At 44.9% G+C, this 21510-nt stretch overlaps 1 protein-coding gene across 25 annotated transcripts in view; it reads right to left on the bottom strand.

Moving 5' to 3' along the window:
- Positions 1 to 21510, bottom strand: part of FNBP1 (formin binding protein 1) — a 114560-nt gene that overhangs the window by 33677 nt on the left and 59373 nt on the right. For all 25 annotated transcript variants that reach the window (XR_014507206.1, XR_014507207.1, XM_083423669.1 and 22 more), the window contains exons 5-8: positions 17250 to 17312; positions 16502 to 16606; positions 5730 to 5858; positions 2093 to 2239 (exon numbers count right to left, since the gene is read on the bottom strand). Coding sequence is in view for 23 of the 25 variants with exons in the window: in XM_083423669.1 (XP_083279795.1) it covers positions 2093 to 2239; positions 5730 to 5858; positions 16502 to 16606; positions 17250 to 17312 (444 nt within the window). In the remaining 2 variants the exon portion in view is untranslated. The remainder of the gene's footprint in view (positions 1 to 2092; positions 2240 to 5729; positions 5859 to 16501; positions 16607 to 17249; positions 17313 to 21510) is intronic.

Below are 21510 nucleotides of genomic sequence, written 5' to 3'. Positions count from 1 at the left end.
AGCAGGTCAGCCTTCATAAAAACTCAAAGTGAGGAGCCGGTCTGAGTGCTTATGTACATCCAGGTGGAGTCCTATTGGTCTACTTGTGTCATGATGGCTACTGGACTAGATGATGCAGTACCACACTCCAGCCACTAGTGGTGCTCAAGCAGAGAAGACCAGCTCAGCAGCAGCACCTTCTGGCAAACCAGCCCAATGATGCACAGAGGATTGTAGTTGCCAGAATGCAGTATTACTCACTTTTTTTGAAAAAAGTTTGTGACGTGAAACTCCTCTGATGGAAACTCAAAGCTCCTGGGATTGTCTGTCTTGGAAATCTCACAGCCCTTGAATTCCCCAGAAAGATGAGTTTCAATAAAAGGGCTTCATGGCTTAGTGGTATTTTTGAATTATTTCTGCAATTTACATACCAATTAGTTACAGACATCTCTAAGTGAAGAACACTCAATACAATGAAAGTGTAAAATGAGTGAAAACATTAGAATTCCATTCAAATGTCTGCAGGAATAAAAAAGAGAAAAATATCCCGTAGGTACTGGAAGTTTAACAACGAGGGAGCTTTTCTCATTTCGGGGGGGGGGGGGTGTCCACAAAATTTGGCTCACAATACTGAACGCAGCACGGGTCCTGGTGAATACCAGGTGCGAATCTGAACCACAAAAACTACCCAAAAGACCTCAGGGACCAGACAGGGATATAAGGGATCAGATGGAGATATTCTGGACCCAAACTGTTGGATATGCTTTGCATGCACATAGTCCCATGTGTAATCCTCAGGTAAATGGACCTGAAGGCCTCTGCCTGAGATTCTGAAAAGCTGTTTGACACTAGTTTGATTACTAGGGACGGGTGAATCTGTCATTTTCAGTTTCTTTCAGTTTTTCATTTTTCCAATCTTATTCTCCATATTTCCACATCTGTTTCCTTAAAGTCCTTGTGAAAATTCTTCAGCATTTTAGTGCAAATTATTTTCATATACACATTTCTGTATGCAAGGTTGCCAAGTATATATATCTACATTTTTGCACACAAACCTTGGTTGGGAAAACTGCATTTCAGTCTGCTTACTCTTTCAAAAAGTATGAATTAGGAAAATTCACTTTTTAAATGCAACCTGGTCCTGAACTGAATTTCCTCCCACTCCACCCCAACCACAGGTGTTATAATTTCCCAGAAAGGCAGGGAATGGCACAACCGTTTTCCTGCTTAGCGCCCCCGCCCCGCGGAAAGCAAGGGTATCTTATTTTTTCCTTCATCCTGTTCCCAGTAGGATGTGGAGGGCAGAGCTACAGCCACAAGCATGCTAGTTGTGGCACCCACATGTGGCACCCATGGGGGGAGGAAGAGGTGGAGAGAGGAAGAGAGAAAGTCAGAGATCAAAACTGAAAGAGTAAACATGTCAAATGATAATCACATTCTGAGGTTTTGGGGGCAGTGGTGTCTTCCTCCTCTGATTCCCCAACCTTTAGAACTCCTTTTTAATTGCTCTCCCCCCCTCCCTTAAATCCATATTACATACTTCCCACAACAATCCAAACATCCTTCCACTACAATGGAGCTAAAAATAGCCAGTCCCTTTTCTGCAGCAGAAAGGGATAGATGTCAAAAACAGGAAGTCAGAAACCCAGAACAAATTGATCTTTGTCTGCCCCTGGCATAACGGGGAGGGTGGGGGCAGATCCCACACAGGTTCACTTGGTGGTCACTGCTGGGAGGGGTCCTCGTCAGCTGTGTCATCCTCTCCATCTTGTTGGAGATGCTACAAGGGGGGAAGCAGAGGCCAGAAAGGGGGGGAGGGAGTGTAGGTTGGGTAGTATGTGACTTAAGTAGTATAAGGCTAGAGGCAAGTGATCAAATTTGGTGGCAGACCTATTTTCCACTTGGGGATAGGGCAAAGCACTAATTTTAAGCTGGTCATACCTTACCGCTGCTGTGTTTTTATTTCAAAATGTAAGTAATAGGGGAAAACAAAAGAAAAAGCCAACCAGGTCCAGACCGATCACCATTCTCCGTCAAGCATCCCTGAAAACCAATTTGGCAGAGAATTCAGCAGCCGTGTTTCTTAAAAAGAAACATTGAACGTTGAACTCACATGCTTCTGATCAATGGATTCAGCTGCTTTTGTTATCTCATCCAGGCATTTCCCAATGATAGGGATCACCTGCCGGTCCACCTCCGCAAAGGTCTTCATGGATTCGCCTATCCTGATTATCCTCCGCTCCTCCATTTCTTGAATTTTCTGCAAGTATAAGAATCGGCATTAATACAGCGCTTCAACGCGTGAAAAGCTTTTCATGTACGTTATCTCGCTTGCAACCCTCCTAACAATCCTGCAAGGTCGGCCAACATTGTCATCGCTCCCTCAAAATAGCAAACTCAAGTGATGACTGCCGATAGGATTTGAGGCAAAAAGGAGAAACAAGGGTGATACCTTTTGCAGGACAATTAAAAACAAAAAAGGGTTAACCCCACAGCAAAACAGGATGCAGAAAAAGCATGGGGAAGCCAATCAAAGCCACATATTTCCATGACTATGACCTGCAGCCTGATCAGGACACTGAGTTGCTCAGTGCCAACTCAAAAAAACATGTTTCTTTTTGAACTTCAACCCATCAGAGGGTTGGAGTCAGGGCAATGACATAATTCCCAGAAGGAGCCACAGATAGATTTTCTATATAGATTTTCCAGATTTCCAATAATAATAATAATAATAATAATAATAATGCCCACTCAATGGTTTTCTTCTGGTTGTCTAAACAATAAGCTGGAGAACTAGCTGCACCAGGCCTCTTCTCCCTCAGCCACCCCATCAGATTACCTCAGAAGGGCTCATTTCGTTAGCCAAGCCCAGCTCCACCTCCTGCCCCAGAACTGTGATGTTATGTTAAAGGTAAAAAGTAAAGGGACCCCTGACCATTAGGTCCAGTTGTGGCCGACTCTGGGGTTGCGGCGCTCATCTCACTTTACTGGCAGAGGGAGCCGGCGTACAGCTTCCGGGTCATGTGGTTCGCTTCTGGCGAACTAGAGCAGCGCACGGAAACACCGTTTACCTTCCCGCCAGAGCAATACCTATTTATCTACGTGCACTTTGACGTGCTTTCAAACTGCTAGGTTGGCATGAGCAGGGACCGAGCAACAGGAGCTCAGCCTGTTGCGGAGATTTGAACTGCCGACCTTCTGATTAGCAAGTGGGTTTAACCCACAGCGCCACCCGCGTCCCTTATGTTATGTTACTATTTATTACTATGCCACCTTTTGGCCAAAACAAGCATCCCAACACAAATACAGACACAAACATAGCCATGCAAATACAATACTGTACAATACAAATTGAACTAATATTTCAAAAGTATTAAAATGCATACGATTTCCTCCCCTAAAGGCAACAAATTGTTTTGCACAAAAATGTTAAGAGGGAGCAAGAATAGGTACTTAAATAGCAGCTCCTCCTTTTAAGGTTCCCAGCCAGGAGGTGGGGCAGCTTGCTCACATTACAGCCTGTGCCAAGTGATTACTGTCAGAACAGGTGTTTAAGAACTGGTGCTTGGGTATGATCTTCTCCTCTGACCTCCCTGCCCATTCCCTTCTGTGTCATTTTTTTTTTAATACATTATAAGCCTGAGGAAAGAGGTGGTCTTGTTTTAATTGACTGTGCATAAGCCACTCCTGGGAGCCCTTTTGGCTGAAGAGGGGGTACAAATGCTCTAAATAAATAATCAAATGAATAAATAATAAATATGCCTGGTTCTTGCAGAGGTGAAGGAAATGCTGCTGAAACCGAATAGATGTTAAAGCTGACTAGCAATCGTGCCTTGCTAGGGGGAAGCAAGCCAGGGGCTTACCCACACAACTTTCCTCTGCTCTTTTCAGGCAGTCTGCAATTTAAAGCACTGCTGTGTGCATCCCCATTTTTGGGCTCCAGAGCTTTCCCCACGCAAACCCGCTCTTTAAAGCTCAATTGGAGCAAACATCAATCTGCTGGAAACTAGAATTGGCGTTTGCTCTGATTCAGCTTTAAAGAGTGGGTTTCCGCAGGGAAAGCTCTGGGCAAACAAACACTCAGACACAGAGCATTACATTGCGGACCTCTCTCTGGAAAAAAACGGGGCAAAAGGTGGGGCAAAAGGATAAGCCCCAGGTTTCCCTGCTCAGACATTACACTAAACTAATCCCTTCTACATTTATCTAACCCATTGTACAAAGTGGGCAATAATCAACTTAGGATAGGAGAATCTATCAATTCAGTTTATCATTTTTCAATACACAACAAAAGTTCCATTCATTCTTCCAGTCTTAAGTTCAGTCTTCCACATTTTTGTATCAGTTTGCAATTAAAAAATGAAAAGTCCTCATAAAAATTTATCTGTATTTAAGGGTGATTGATCTGTCCATCTTTAAGCTCAGAAAATACTTTTATTCTGAAGATTTCCATGCAGCTGCTTGGTTCCCCCTTGCCCCTACTTTACATTTCTGCTGTTCTTAATCATTTCATGACACACTGTTGGGAAAACAAGCAAACAATCTATTTGTAAATGGGGAAAACAATTGCTCATTTCAGCTGTAACAAAGGCAGCTGGGCAGCCCAACATCCTGAGGTGACTGCAAGGCATCCTTTCTGTACATGCCCAGAAGCATATTTCCCAGGCTAGGCACTGCAGCCTGGCCATTAGGTAGCATTCACAAACAGAATTAAGTCTGTGAAATTAAAAACAACCACCAGCAGCGAACATTCAGCCTTGAAGGATAATGCATCTGATGCAGTTCATACATCACTGAGGCCTGAGACTTGAAAAATCAAATTTGAGCACATGCTTTGGGGTGGGGGTGGGGTGTTGTTCCTGTTTTCAGCTGACACCAACCCACCCCATAACAATGCAAAAAATTTTTTTGCTCATCTCACAGCTGCAGAACAGAGGTGGCAATGGAACGAGAAACGGTGATGTCACCATCCAGCTCCCTTGAACAATAGCTATGGGCTCATCTAGCCACCCTGTGATCTCCACCACCACCAAGGGGCTACTTGAGCCCTAGAGGGGGCAGCAGCAGATATCCATGCCACTGTGGCCTTGGCTAGATGTTTCAAGGCAGTAGACTTCCAGGACTGTCCCACCCCACAGCTCACAGCCAATATCATGGAGTGTGGCAGGCAAAGCAACACATAGAACTGAATATATAATGATAGCCAACATGGTGCCCGCTGGGCATTGTTGGACTACAACTCCCATCAGCCCTTGCAAGGACAATCCGTTCAATTAGGTTAGCCCATTTGCACTGGGACAGATCCAATGTCGATTCTCCTTAGAGTAAGCCCACTGGAACTAATGGGCATGGCTAGCTCCAGTTCATTTGCTTCAGTGGGTATACTCTGAGTAGGGCTCAGCTGGACGCAGGCTTTTCCAGCTGGATAAATCGGGTTTTACCATAAGTGTCTGCTCATTAAGGTTTTAGTCTTGCTTTAAAATGTGTGTGTGTGTGTGTTAAATTATCTTAGATATAAATTGCCCTGATGAGGTGGCGGCTCAGAAGGCAATTACAGAGCAAAACCAAGTGTAAGTCACTGAGTTCACATCTGCACCTTACACTTAAAACACATGGGTACCCTCGGGAACTGTAGTTTGTTGAGAGCACTGGGAACTATAGCTCTGTGAGGGGAAAACTGTGTGCTTTAAATGCACGATGTGGGCATAACCTAAGAGATGGAGAAAGTGGGTCGCTAGAGGGGCTCTCACCTGGAAGATGTTAGGGATGTGGGTATGATAATGGTCATGCTGCTCATGGTTGAATCTCTGCAATGTGGAGGAGTATTCCGCTTTGCTCTCTTCAGCCATCTGATGGCGGAGCTGAGCTTGCTGCCGTGCCTGGAGGAAAAATAAAAAGAAAAAAGTCTCAGAGACTTGGGTGACCTGGGGAATTAATCCTGTATCATACCACTGGCATGGTGCATGATGATTGCCGGATACAGTGCACATTTTGGAGGATTGCCATAGTTGTGTTCCATGTACCTCCTGTAAACAGTGTTAAAGATAAAATAAAACAATCATTTTTTAAGGCAACCAACTAATCTGCTTTGATTGAGCAACCTGAATTTGCTGGTATGTGATGGAATTCCTCCTGCAAAGAGTGAGTCCCCCTTTATTGTTAGTCCTTGTTATAGATTACCAGTGGTATGTTCAATTTGATTGCATTTTTATTAATATGAAATGTTTTCATTATCCTATTGTTTATTACTGTTGCAATAATATGCACAGAACATTGGAAGCCGCCTTAGGTCCATCAGGTTCAGTGTTATCTAGACTGCCTGGCAATGGTTCTCCAGGGGTTTCAGCCAGTAGTACTTGGGAGATGCTGGGGATTGAGCCTGGGGCCTTCTGCATGCAAGGCAGGTGCTCTGCCGCTGGGCCAAGAACCTTTGGGCAAACGCTGAAAGGAAAAGATGCCGAGAGAGTGATTCAGCGGGAGTGGAGAAACCCTCTCCTCCCCCCCACTCCCTGCCTGTTTTTATCATTAGTTTATTTATGAAGCCTCCCTGTGTGTCTGCCTCTCCCGGTCCCTGTCTTGTTTATCTACTCGGAGGCGGAACTACAGTTTTGGCAGGCTGCCTTTTGGTTGAGGTACAACAACACAGTCTTTTGCTGGAAAAGTGGGAGGAGGAAAAGTCCAGCTAACTTTGAGCTTGGAAATCAAATTTCTGAATTTCTGAATTGCTGCTGAGATGCCTTTGAGAAGCCTCACTCCTGAGAGCCAGGGTGGAGAACCTTTTCCATTCTCTTCTGGGCAACCGCCCCCGCTCGGCCCGCTCAGGGGCTGCATGCCGGTGGTGGGTGGGTCCAGAAGGAAGAGTGGGTAGAGCAATGGCTGCAAATTTTACCTCCATACTGTAGGTTCATTTGAACACATTCACACACACATCCCTTTCTAGCAGCGGGAGAACAACGTATGCCACCTTGAGCTCCCTGGAGAAAAAGGTGGCTTAGACAAACAACAAGCACTGTAGCAACCAGATAATTAATCTAATACAAAAACCGATTAATATGCATCCAAAAGATGCAGAATCATACATGTCTGCTACACCTGGAAGTGACTCAAAACGTCACTCAACATATCACGAAAAGGGAGGAATGGGGGTGGAGGGAACGAGGGGCGCTTATATGCACTGTCGACACACAGGGGCAGGGGAACGGAACCCCCACGCAAAATGGTAGTTGACTATAATTATCAACACTGACTGGCTCTCATTGGGCTGGTGGGGCAGAAGGCAGGAAGACCTCCAGTAGGTGGAGCCATAGGCAATGACAGGCAAAGCCGCTACAGTGGTACCTCCGGTTAAGAACTTAATTTGTTCTGGAGGTCCGTTCTTAACCTGAAACTGTTCTTAACCGGAGGTACCATTTAAGCTAATGGGGCCCCCCGCCGCACGCTTTCTGTTCTCATCGTGAGGTAAAGTTCTTAACCCGAGGTATTATTTCTGGGTTAGCGGAGTCTGTAACCCGAGGTACTAATGTATCTGTTTGGTTGTAAGTAAGAAAGCAGGCAGGTGGGGGTCGGCTGAGGGTGGTGGGGCATAGGGTTGCCAGGTCAGGAGCATTGAGATTTCAGGGCCAAACCTGAGACCTAGGGGAGCCCTCTGGGGATGTCACAGGGGAGGTTAACTGCCTAGAGAAGGAGGTTAACTGGGAGAGAGAAAAGGAGGAGGGCAACCCAGCCGCTGCAAAATGTTTCTGTTACAATCTGCAGCCAGCTACTGCCCTATTGGACCTAGACTCTAGCTGATGCTAATAATTACACATACACTCCTCACTTTTGTGCCCTCCCCACTTTTAGCCTCCTTGGGGCTGGTGGTGCAGAAAGCAAGGAGGCCACCAGTAGGTGGCGCCAGAGCCAATGGCAGGCAGAGTCACCTTCTAAGCCAACCTGTGGGTCCCCAGATGTTGTTGGACTACAACTCCCATCATCCCTGTGCTCTGGCCTTCCAGGTAGGGGTGATGGGAGTTGTAGTTCAAAAACATCTGGGGACCCACAGGTTGAGAAAGGCTGTATCTAAGTGGTTGTAAGAAGACAAGTAGATAAGGGCTGGCTGAGGGCGGGGGGGGGGGGCAGTGCACAACATACTCCGATGGAGCAGCCTCTAACTGATAATTCTGTAGGTGCTCAGAGGCACTCCCTTCACCTTTATCCTCACGCGTTTTTGGCTCTGGTGAAAGGCCTCTGTGGCAGAGACAGGAAGAGAGGGCATCTGGGCCACAGGCGGGAGGAGAAAAACCCAGCTCAGATGCCGGCGGCGAGCAGGGAAAGAGAGCCAAAATGAAACAGATGGGAGAAGAGCTGGGGAGAAAACATTAAGTAGGTTGCACAAAAAGAAAGACAGGAGGCTCCAGGGTGTAAAAATCCTAGCCAAGGCAGGAGTTCGGGTAATGCTAAAACAAAAGGGATAGATAGGGGAAAATATTTTGCAAAGATTTTCTGCACGGGCTGACAGCAGCCATTTGAATCACATGGAATGGATCGACTCAGTAGGAGCCTTCCTGCAGAGGAGGCACTCTCTGTTGCCTCTTGCGTGGGACCCTGCCCTGTACCTTCTGTGCCTTTCTCACACAGCCTGTCTCTGGGCTTCAGAGGATGTGATTCTTTGACTATTCAGATGCTTCCTGATATTGCAGAAATACCAGCCAGAGAGAAGAGGTTCCCTGCTGCCTCTCTGCATCGGACCTGCCCCGGGCCTTCCTTGTCTTTTCCGCACAGTCTCTGCCTCTGGGCTTCAATTGATGCTGAAGAAATACTAGCAAGGGGTGGAGAGAGGGAGGCAGCCCTGTTGCTGCTCTGTGTGACTCATTGCTCCTGCTTGAAACCCTGGGGAGCTGCTGCCAGACAGTGTGGAGAATACTAAGCTAGAGACAGACAAGTATAAGGCAGTTCCTTCCCACTGCATTTGACCTTTTCACCATCAAAATCCATGGAGGAGAATTTTGGTGCTCCTCCTCCGTAAAGACTTTTGTTTTCCTGAACATGCTGACAACACTTCCCTCCACCCCAAAATTTATTTGCCAATCGTGTTTTGCCTCTATTTCCATTGGCACCTCACAACTTGAGTTTGCTGTTAAAGGGAGTGCAAGAAGAAAGCGCCAAACTGATATTTAGCTGGACTTGGATCCATTTTAAAGGTGTTGGAACAAAAAAAAAAAGGGGGGGGGGGGACAGTCCAATTTAATGTCTTTCAGGTCAGTAAAGTCGGGGGGGGGGGGCATAAAAAGGGAAAGGCTATTTAGCCTGAGTTTCAGAGTGGAATCACATGGTCGTAGAGTTGGGACACCAAGAGTCATCTAATCCAAACCCTTGCAGTGCAAGAATCTCAACTAAAACTTCCATGACAGATCAACCCCTGCTTAAAAACCTCCAAAGAAGGAGAGCCCACCACCTTCTAAGGTAGTCCATTCCACTTTTGAATGGCACTTTTGAACGTCACAAAGTTATTCCTGAGGTTTAGTTTCAATATTTGTTGTCTGATTAGACATGGCTAGGCAAACCAAGGCCCAGGGGCCGCATGCTGCCCAATCGCCTTCTCAATCCGACCCACGGACGGTCTGGGAATCAGCATGTTTTCAAATGAGTAGAATGTGTCCTTTTATTTAAAATGCATCTCTGGGCTATTTGTGGGGTCTGCCTGGTGTTTTTACATGAGTAGAATGTGTGCTTTTATTTAAAATGCATCTCTGGGTTATTTGTGAGGCATAGGAATTCATTCATTCCCTCCCCCAAATATAGTCTGGCTCCCCACAAGGTCTGAGGGACAGTGGACCGACCCCCTGCTGAAAAAGTCTGCTGACCCCTGGAATAGAGGAAAAACACTCTGAGCCTCTCCTCAAACTCACCCACTAAATGCCTGGTCAGGAGCTCCCAGAACTGCTGCTGGCTTCTAATGATATAAATAAAAAGCTGCCAAATACCAAGTCAGACCATTGGTTCATCTAACTCAAGATTGTTTGGGCTGGCTGGCAGTGGTTCTTCAGGGCTGCAGATTTAAACCTGGACCTTCTGCATGCAGAGCAGAGGCTCAGCCCCTGAGCTACAGCCTCTCCCTATGTGATCATAGATTGTGATCAAAGAATCATAGCATTGGAAGGGACCCTGAGGATCATCTAGTCCAACTCCCTGCATTGCAGGAATCAAACCTGCAACCTTGGCATTATCAAAACACCATGCTCTAACCAACTGAGGCTTGATGAGAGAAAAAACAGCCACCCTTTCCTGTAACTCCTGTTAGGAACCATCCTTTCCTATAAATACCGTCTTGTTCTTCTCACTGTTCAATTGCAAACTCTGCTTTGTGTTTCTAAGAGCGCCCCTTTTAAAATGTCAGTGCAAGCAGAGACTTGGCTTTATTTATTAACTCCCATTTGCGCCACCTCTCGTCCAAGGAGCTCAAGGTGGGGCACAGAGATCTTCATTCAGGGGGAAAGCCGTAGCTCAGAGCACCTGTTTTGCATGCATCAGGCCCTGGGTTCAATCCCCAACGGCTAGGAAGGTCTCCTGCCTGAAACCCTGGAGAGCTGCTGCCAGTCAGTGCAGACAATACTGAGCTAAATGGACCAATGGTCTGACTCAGTTCAAGGCAGCTTCCTGCAAGATTTCCTTCCCACCCCCCAGCTTTCTAAAAACTTCAAGAACCAAGTGACCCAATAAGGATATCCAAAGCTCAGGAGCAGCTTTTGAGCTAGTGACGAAGGGAAAAAAAGGGAAGATAAATGGGGGCAGGTTCTGAGAGTCTCGTGAGCCGGGGAGAGAGAGGCTGTTTCCCCAAAATGGGCAAAGAATTGAAACGCAAAACTGAAACCTGTGGTCTTGAAAAGGAGAACGGCTGAGAGGCTCATATCCCCAAACTGCCGCCAGCCAGCTTTTGCCGCTCCAGCAGAGTTTAGGAAGCAAACTTCTTGGAGTTAAATGTTTGCACTTTCAACTTTACCAAGTGCAGATGTGGGGGAGGAGGCGTTAAGGTGGATGGGAACATTTCCCAAGACACCCATCGTAAAGGCCAGGAAGTGGGCTGTGCAGATTCCTGAGAAGCACCAGCCCCAACAATTTGGAAGCTGTGTGCTCCCCGCTGACAGCTCAGGGTCAGAGCATCTGCTTTGCATGCAGAAGGTCCCAGGTTCATTCCCAGACACCTGCAGGCAGGGTTTACTGTTTTGGAGACAGTGATTTTGTTAAGATTCATCTGTAAATGCAAATTTAAATACTGGGTTAGATCAAACGTTCTTCTACTTCCCCCATCTGTCTCCTGTCAATGTCTAGCCAGATACCCTTGGAGAACTCAGAGGAAGGGCAAAACTGGAAACAGAATTTGCCTGCCACTGGCTTCCAGCACCTGGTGATCAGAGGCGTCGTTGGGAAATAAGCAACTCAGGAGCATTCATTGCAACACGCTATACTTAGGACTGCCTCTGAAGGAGGCTGGGAAACTTTAGCTGGTGCAGAATTTGGTGGTCAGGTTGCTCGCTGGGCCAAGATAGTTTGAGTATATGATACCGATCCTTGCCCAACTGCCCTGACTGCCAATTAGTTTCTGAGCCCAATTCAAAGTGCTGGTTTTGACCTATAAAGCCTTAAATGGTTCAGGACCGCAATACCTCAAGGACCACCTCTCCCCATATGAACTGACCTGGACCCTGCAATCAACATCTAAGGCCCTTCTTAGCGTACCTCCTCCATGTGATATATGAAGGGAAGCAACACGAGAATAGGCCTTTTCTGTGGTGGCTCCCTGTTTGGGGAATGCTGATTAACATTTTAAATATATTTGCGGGAGGCGGGTTATTGGTTTGTTTCTGTCATAGTTCTTGTTTTTATTGAACTGCCCTGTGATATTTGGGTGAAGGGCAGTTTACACAATTAATTAAATTAATTATACTGCCTTCAACTGTGTAGGCAAAGCATAGCCATCAGGGCTAGCAGCTACTGACAGTCTTATCTTCCTCCATGAATTTGTCCAATGCTCTTTTAAAGCCATCTTGGTTGGCGGGAGTGAGTCCCATAGTTTATAACTATGAACTGAGTGATGATGTACACAGGAAAAACTTGCCCCGCCCCCGCTTAATTCACCCACTCGGGCAGGTGGAATGACTCACAGCTCTTAATTAAGCAAAAAAGAAGAAACAAATATATAATTCAAACAAACACATCACTTTTGGACAATGTTGGCGCTCCCCAGAGATGCAAAGAAATATGTGTCTGCACACCTAAGGGAACAATATACGCTCTACTAAAGTAATCAGACACATGGAGAAGCAAGCTAGGGTGTCACTTCCAAAAATGGGCTCAGACAATACGCAAAGTAGGTCATCAAGCCGGTGGAGAAAAACAGCAGCCGTCTCTGAATGAAGCCAGCAAGAGATCTGGTCTCAGGGCCAGGAAGAATTTGGGAATGTGGAGGGTGAGAGAGCCAAGCAAATAAAATCTGTACTGAGCTAGACACCATAAAGAAGGCTGATCACCGAAGAATTGATGCTTTTGAATTATGGTGCTGTAGGAGACTCTTGAGAGTCCCATGGACTGCAAGAAGATCAAACCCATCCATTCTGAAGGAAATCAGCCCTGAGTGCTCTCTGGAAGGACAGATCCTGAAGCTGAGGCTCCAATACTCTGGCCACCTCATGAGAAGAGAAGACTCCCTGGAAAAGACCCTGATGTTGGGAAAGATGGAGGGCACAAGGAGAAGGGGACGACAGAGGACGAGATGGTTGGACAGTGCTCTCAAAGCTACCAGCATGAGCTTGATCAAACTGCGGGAGGCAATGGAAGACTGGAGTGCCTGCTGTGCTCTGGTCCATGGGGTCATGAAGAGTCAGACACGACTAAACGACAACAAAATTATTTTAGAACCATGAGGACTAGAACCTTCCAGCACTATAGGGCAATGGCAGTGCATCTCCTTTGCATGCAGACGGTCCCAGGAGAGATGAGAATGTCCCCTGCCTGAAACCCTGGACAGTTGCTGCCCGTCAGTGTAGAGAATACTGAGCTAGATGAACCAACAGTCTGACTCTGTTCAAGGCAGCTTCCTAAAAAAAAAAGAAAAAAGGAACTACTTTTTTCCCAACTGTCTAAAAACTTCCTAAATAAACACGAGAGAGAGAGAGAGAGAGAGAGAGAGAGAGAGAGAATGATTCTGTTGCATCATCCTCTGGAAACTGAGCGGCTTCTGGGTTATTGCTAAACTACCCCCTCCAAGCTTCCCTCCTCCTGCTTGCCTCCCCCTCTTCCCCCAAACTATCACAGCAGTCCCTTGATTAAACAATGTCCTATTCTGCACTTGCAAATTATGTAAGGATGAGCCCCACATCACATGCTTACGGCAAAGCACCCAAAGGGAGGCAGGCAAATACAGCTCTCTCTGTGTGTAGTTCCTATTTTATTGGCCCAGCATTCAGAAGTGGCTACTGGCATGACTAGTTGCACAAGCCTGGAGAACCCCAGTGATAGATGATAGATAGATAGATAGATAGATAGATAGATAATATTTTTATTTCATTTTATACTGTACATAGGACACAGAGAAGAGTTATAACAGCAGATAAATCACGGAATCATAGAACTGCAGAGTTGGAAGGGATGCCCAAGGGTTATCTAGTACAACAAAGGAATCACAGCTAAAGAATCCATGGCAAGTGACCACCTGGTCCTCTGCTTAGAAACCTCAAATGAAGTAGAGTGCTTATTTTTTAATGCTAATTAAAAGATGGAAAAACCTATAATATAGGCTTGCGGAGTGAATACAGTCCGTTGCATGTGGGGTTAATAACCAAGTCTAGGTAAAGAACACCAGCGTTATCAAATTATCAAGTTAAGTTCCAGATTTTTATCTTCCTTCTTCTCTTTTATTTTCCTTGGTTTCCTCTGCTTTGAGCCATTATTGGGATTATACACACATGAAGGTGATGACTGGCTGGGAGAAGAAAGCTCCCAGGTGAGATATGGGAAGGTCCACCCCTTTCTGTGGGTGACAAGGGTTCAGCACTACCTTTGAGAGAGGACTCTGCATTTTCCTTTCTTTTTTCAGTTTATGTTTTCATTTAGTTTATTTTTTATTGTATTATGCAAAAAACCATAACAAAATATTATGAAAGTCTAGTTCCAGATTTGCCTGGCTTCTGACGAGGGCTGCCTTGAAAATAATGGCTCTGTTGCCTATGTTGTAAAGGAATGTCAAATCCTGTGGAAAGCACCTGGAGGTTCTAGTCCTTGTCAAAATCTCAAAATATGCAGAGTTTTCTCCATTATTGCTACATTCCAGATTGAGTGGCACCAAGCAGTCAGTGTAAGGTTTTGGGCTGCTTTCCATTCAGTTGCTATTACTATTTGAGCTGCCAAGATGATACATAAGACCAATTCATTGGTATCTTAGAAAATATTCAGTGAAATTTTGGACAACGAGCAATTGTTTCTTTGGCATTATTTATAATTTCTGACAAAATTAAATGCCCAAACACAGGCCACTGTTTTGATAGCTGTGATGCTCCTTGGAATGACAATCTGATGTGGTCCAGCTTTGTATTTGGGGGTGGGAGAGATTCTGGCAAGTTTAAAGCTGGCAGCGAACAGCACAGGCTTACATTTAGGGTGTGGGGAGCAAAAGTGCCCCCCCCCCCGCTTTGCATTTCAAAGAAATGCGGTGAGATAGGAGGAGACTGGTTTGTATCTAGTTGCTGGATCCCAAGCAAGCCAAGAATTTAACAAAGGGAAAGGCATGTCCATATTGGGATGTACAGGCAGCTCTCGCTATCCAAACACTTGTTATATGAAAATTCGCATATCCAAACACAAGGAATTAGTACCCAAACCTCCCTATAGATCGCAGATTCAGATATCCAAACAGGCAGACCTGCATGTAGTACTGTAAACTCATAAGCAGCCTTAAACAAGCCTTACTTTTTCATGTTTTGCTGGTTTGTGGCAGCTGTTTCACCAGATACCACTGGGGGTGGGGAGGTCAGACAGAGGAGAGAGCATTTCCCCCCTCCCTGTTTGCCTTTTGCAGAGGGTTTTCCATATTTCTTTTTGGCCATTTTGGGGTCAAAATTCCATGGTCAGTGGGAAGTAATGTGGGCCTTAGTGAAGGTCATTGAACCACAATACAGTGGTACCTTGGGTTACAGACGCTTCAGGTTACAAACGCTTCAGGTTACAGACTCCGCTAACCCAGAAATAGTACCTCGGGTTAAGAACTTTGCTTCAGGATGAGAACAGAAATCGTGCTCTGGTGGCGCAGCGGCAGCAGGAGGCCCCATTAGCTAAAGTGGTGCTTCAGGTTAAGAACAGTTTCAGGTTAAGAACGGACCTCCGGAATGAATTAAGTTCTTAACCCGAGGTACCACTGTACTGAAATGAAACCCCCATGTCCAGAGGCAGTCTACCTCAGCAAGAAGGGCAGCCCTACCTGGAGATGCTACCAGGGATTGAACCTGGGACTTCCTTCATGCAAAGCAGACCCTTTACTCTTGAGGTACATCCTAAAATTAATAACCTAGTCCTCATGGTTCTGAATAATTTGAACAAAAACATAGGCATATGCACCCCAACACCCGCTTTGACCATGGAGGTTGTCCATCGACAGCCCTCTCCTCCATGAGGTTGCCCAACCCCTTTTAAAGCCATCCAAGTTGTGCCCATTACTGCCTCCTGTGGCAGTAATGCTTGCTCCTGTGGCAGCAGGCTTCACAGTTTAATTAATTGCTGCATGAATAAGTCCCAAATGCTGCAAGCTTTCCTAATAGGGGGACAAATGCAGCTACATGCCTTCTGGAATTTGCTCCTCCAGAAAAGTTATGGAGATTAGCCCTTGTTGCAGTTTATTTCTAGCTGAGAAGAGCACCCTGGCTATTTTTAGCAAGCCATGTCTGAAATATCGAAATTCCCAGAGGAGCGCTATGGATGCAATCACCAGAAACGGACCTGGCTTTCTCAAAATCAGCAGTAACCAACACATACTGGAAGTTATCTGTTTTGCAAGTGCTCAGTCCGTTTGGGAGCTCAGTTAGCTTTGAAGCTTGTGTGTGACTTTCTTTTAAAACAGCATTGGGGCAACTTCTGTCTCTGTGAGGACAGTGAGATGATAGCTAAGACCTCTGTTCTGACAGCCAGTACGGTGTAGTGGTTGGGAAAGACCAGGGTTCAGCTTACTGGGTGACCCTGGGACAGTCACTGCCTCTCAGCCTGACCTACCTTATAGGGTTGTTGTGGGAATCAATTAAGAAGGGGGAGAGCATTTACGTCACCTTGATCTCAATCAATCAATAAAATATACTAACAGTTGTCATGATTCCAATTTACAGCAGTATCATACAACTTTCAACAGTCATGGCTTCCCCCAAAGAATCCTGGGCGCAGATAGTTGATAGGAGGCACCCGTATTTCCCTCACAGAACTACGACTCCCAAGTGGTTTATAACATGTAATCCCTCTTCGCAGAAAGTTCCAAAATCTCCTGCCTCCATTTTTTTTTTTTGTTTACCTTTTCGACGTCTGCTTTTGTTACATTGATATCGGCGTCCATCTTTTCGAAATACTGCTGTGCCCTGTCCGCTTCTTTGCAGTCCCTTTCAAATCTTCTTTTACTCTGTTAAGGGAAAGGCAGTGTTGCATAGCGGTTAGAGTGGCCAGACTAGAACCTGGGAGATCAGGGTTCGAATCCAGTCTACTAGGCCATGAAGTTTGGGCCAGCTGGGTGTGACCTCTCAGTCTAACATACATCGCAGGGTGATTGTGGGGATTAAATGGGGAGGAGGAAAACTATCTAAGCCACCTTGAGCTGCTTGGAGGAAAGGTGGGATACAAATGTAAATAACAATAACAATAATGGGAGGGAATAAGGTTTGAGCAAGGAATTCTCTGTCTCTTGACATCAGGCATTGCTGTACCCTTTTCAAAAAAAATGTTTTGTTTAAGCAAGCTTATGTAGAAAGCTATGCGTTTTAATCTCTTTTCACTAATTATCTTTGGAATGCTTGAAATGGGCTTTCAGTTATGATTTTGATGTTTTGCTCCTCACATAAACTGCAATCAAGCAGTATATAAATGTAGTGAAATAAAGAATTAATAAAATAAGATATGGCTCAGGAGCACAACACCTAATCCACTTGACTTGCCTCTTCTGGAAAGAATGTTCCTGGACCTCATGGAGATTGTCTGAGACCCTCCCTTGTGTGAAACCCCTGTGTGAGACCCACCAATGTCAGGAGGGTTTGTTTTTTTTAACTCACCGATTCAAGCTGCTTCCAGCAAGTTTCGATATGCTGCTGAGCTTTTCTGCCGTCATGAAAGTGCTGTTGTAAAACCATAGCAAAGAGTTATTAAGGAACTGTACTGAGACAAAAACGTATGTACACCTGTTTGCTCTATATTTATTTATCACATTTAGACATATGATATGCAACACTTACACAAAATGAGATTTAAAATAAAACTGTATACCCTCAGATAAACGTTTCTCAATATGTTATCAAGTTGTGTTAAATGATGTTTAATAATGTATATGCTTAGATTTTTGATCATTAATAAAAGGTTTTTTGAATCAATAACAATGTTAAGTTATAGGGGTTTATAGGAATTTATAGGGAGTAAGGAAGAAAATTAAAACATGCTTCATGCAAGTCAAACTACAGTGTAAACTATAGGTACTGTTCTGCTGTATGCCTCATTGTTCGTATAATCAATAAAATAATACCAAACTGCATAAAAACAGTCATGTTTCTTTTGGCCTCTTGCTAATTTTAATTTTTGTGTCAGTTTTTCCAATAATGCTGTTAACCAAATTGCATTATACTATTGGTCCACCGTTAATAATTGCAATGATTTCCATGTCCTGGCAATGGTTGTTCTTGTAGCGGTTAATAAATGTGTTATGAGCTCCTTATTTCTAATTTGCAGCATATCATGACTATACAAATGAAGTAGAGTTAGTCCTGAAGTAATCGGAAATGCTTTTAATTAAAGACATTTCTGTAAATACACTTTACCAAAATATTTATATTTTTGGACACTATCACCACATATGCTATGTCCTTATAATGGGACATCCTCTCGAACACATGGGATAACTATTCGGTTTTATATAGAATATGCGTCTTGATGTAAAGTACAGTGATACCTTGGTACTTGAATGGCTTGGCTCCCAAACAAATCGGCTTGCGAACGTTTTTCGGAAACCAAATTTCTGACACGGCTTCCGCAGCTCCCAATGGAGTGCAGGAAGCTCCTGCAGCCAATCAGAAGCTACGCCTTGGTTTTCGAATGGTTTCGGGAGTCGAATGGACTACTGGAACGGATTAAGTTTGAAAACCAAGATACCACTGTACCAGTTGTGCAAAATTTTAAGTGCTCTTTGTTTTGTTGTTGACCATATAGATTTATATAGTGCTTTTACCCATAGCCTCTTCTTCGATTTTTAAATTCCTGTTCAATTCCCACAGCTTCCCAAATTTTGCTGAGAGCAAAATGGAACCTCTATAATAGATTTATACAAATATGACATTAATCCTTTTGTCATTATATTTTCTTGAACAAATATATTTTCATATATTTTTAATTGTCTCATGGCTTTATTTTTAACCTGAGAATTTGTTTAAAAGGACCTTAACTGGTAACCTAATGGCCATGGTATTTCATTCTTTCAACACTTTCATTATGGAAAATGAAATATTATGAAGTTCCATCTTCTGAAGTTCCATTGTATGTAACAGAACTTGCACCCCATTCTGTTGAAACTGGAGCCCCTTATGTTTTCAATGTCCCTAAACGCTTAGCTTTAGAGCAAACACAACTCCTCAAGTGTCCTTTCTACCCACCTTTTCCAGAGCGACCCTAGGAGCCCAAACTCAGTGGCTGACTCGCCTCCTTTCAATTCTGATGGGCTCCAATGACATATTAATTGGAAAGCTCTAGGAGGCAGGGACCTAGCTTCAGAAACAGCAATGGGTCTACGACCCTAGACCACTACACCTCTGCCTCCAGATGTTAGCCTGGAATGATGGGAGTTGCACCACATTGGCCACCCCAGCCCTAACTGGAAAGGGGAACATTTTTTGGGTTGTCTAACTTGTGCTCTGATATTTCTGGGTCTCAGTTAAGTCATGCCCATAATTTTTGGTAGATCTACTCAGAGTATCTTAGCCAGGTTACCATACTCAATTAAAGGCCAGCTGAAGCCATAAAAGGCAATGCAGCTGGATTACAGGCAGAGCTGAAAAAGTCATCGTTTCCCATTAACTCTGATGACACCCGTCCTGTGCCAATCTTTTCTACCACATGGAGAATAATTATCTCCTTTTTAAAAAAAGGAAAATCCAACATCCAATACAGCATTAGAAAAAATACATTCTGAATATGAATTCCTCTTCTATGGAGCTGCTTCACTGTCACATCAACCTGTGGGATATTTTAATACCTGCTAAGCAGATAAAAGTAAGGCAGCTTACACCGCCTGCAACTCCTGGGGGGATTGCAATACACGCTCGCCTACTCTCCTCCAGGGCTAATGTTTCTTTCAAAGCACACTAAGGCTCAAGGGCCTGTTCCAGATAGACCCAGAATGGGAAAGAGAAATATACGTGTTTATTTACCTGGACATTGCCTGGTTGACAATCACAGAATTGCAAGAGCCCAATGATAATCTAGTCCAACCCCCTGCAATGCAGGAATCACATTATTTATAAATGTGGAATTAATGGGTTGCATCCGGTGCTAGCCCTATTCAGATCTACAGAATTTAATGGGTGTGACTAACTTAGCCCTGTTAGAGTATATCCATTGGAACTAACAGGCTTAAGCTAGTCATGCCCATTGAATTCAATGGGTCTACTCTGAGTAGGTCTAGTACTGGATACAACTCCCCCCCCCCTTTTTAGTTGAGTTTAAGTTGTAATTTTTTATTTCCTTACGTTTAGGAGGATATTCGCTTAGCTGATTACTATGTTTTATGAAGCGAGATTTCGCTTGTGTTGGTTCCCTTGTGGGGAACCAACACAAGGGAAATGGGGTGGATGTGACGCTTGCTTTCATGATAAAAGGATGTTCTATTGGTGGCCATCACTGCTTCTTGCAGGAGCAAATTCCACAGTTTAACTATGCACGGTGTAAAGAATGACTTCCATTTATCTGTCCTGTTTTGTAACAGTAAAAGGTAAAGGGACCCCTGACCATTAGGTCCAGTCGTGGCCGACTCTGGGGTTGCGGTGCTCATCTTGCTTTATTGGCCGAGGGAGCCGGCATACAGCTTCCGAGTCATGTGGCCAGCATGACTAAGCCGCTTCTGGCGAACCAGAGCAGCGCACGGAAACGCCATTTACCTTCCCGCCAGAGCAGTACCTATTTATCTACGTGCACTTTGACGTGCTTTCGAACTGCTAGGTTGGCAGGAGCAGGCACCAAAAAAAAATGGGAGCGCACCCCGTCGTGGGGATTCGAACCGCCGACCTTCTGATCGGCAAGCCCTAGGCTCTGTGGTTTAACCCACCCGCGTCCAGTAGGCAATGACAAGAGAAAACTGGGTCCCTTTAATTGGAGCATCATATTGTGACATGGGTACTGCTAGGAACCAGGCTGCAACTGGTGCTACTACTATAGAAAGGTCTCAGCTCCGGCTTGTTCTTGGCTGGAGCAACTTAGAATCGCAGCATTGGAAGGACCCCAAGGGCCACTCAGTCCAACCCCCTGCAATGCATAGCTAACGAATCCCTGGCACATAGTCACCCAACCTCTGTGGAAAAAATATCCAAAGTCCACCAGCTTCAGGGGCCATCTGTTCCACTGTGGAACAGCACTTAGTTCTTCCTGATGTTTAGCTGGAACCTCCTTTCTTGTCATTTGAATCCATTGGTTCAGGTCCTACCCTCTGGAGCAGCAGGGGGGAAAGCTTGCTCTGACTTCCGAGTGATGGCCCCTCAGATATATATCACTTGGTCTTGGAAGACCAAGTCTTGGAAGACCAGCTTCCTGCCTTGTAGACCTTTTCCCACCTGGCCTGGCGGGGCCCAGAATGACTCCAGCTACAAAAGCTGAGGCTGCTGAACAGACTTAAGGGGCTTTAGTTGGGAGGGTTGTTGCTATTATTGCTATTAATTTTTTGCACCTTTATTTTAGATCTTATTATGATTTATGTGGAAATTGTTTGATTTGGTTTGTATGTTTTATTTATGACAACTTTTAAGAGTTTTTTCATGTTGTAAGCCACCTTGAACATGCCTCAACTATGGAAAGGCAGCATAAAAATAAAATGTTGCGTGGATGTATGTATGTAAGATGGCTATCACATCTCCTCTCAGTTTCCTATTTTCCAGGCTAAACATATCCAGCTCCTGCAACCATTCCTCATAAGGCTTGGTTTCTATACCCTTTATCATCTTGGCTGCCCGCCTCTGCACACCTTCCAGCTTATCAATATCCTTCTTAAAGAAGCATATTCAGAGCTCGGTATTCCCCAAAGCACAGCCTCAGATCCAGCCCAACCTCATTCCACCTCGCCTT

Source organism: Podarcis tiliguerta (genome assembly GCF_965153285.1).
Source record: "Podarcis tiliguerta genome assembly, chromosome: Z".
NCBI lineage: Eukaryota > Metazoa > Chordata > Lepidosauria > Squamata > Lacertidae > Podarcis > Podarcis tiliguerta.
This window is presented reverse-complemented; position numbering and strand designations above follow the sequence as displayed.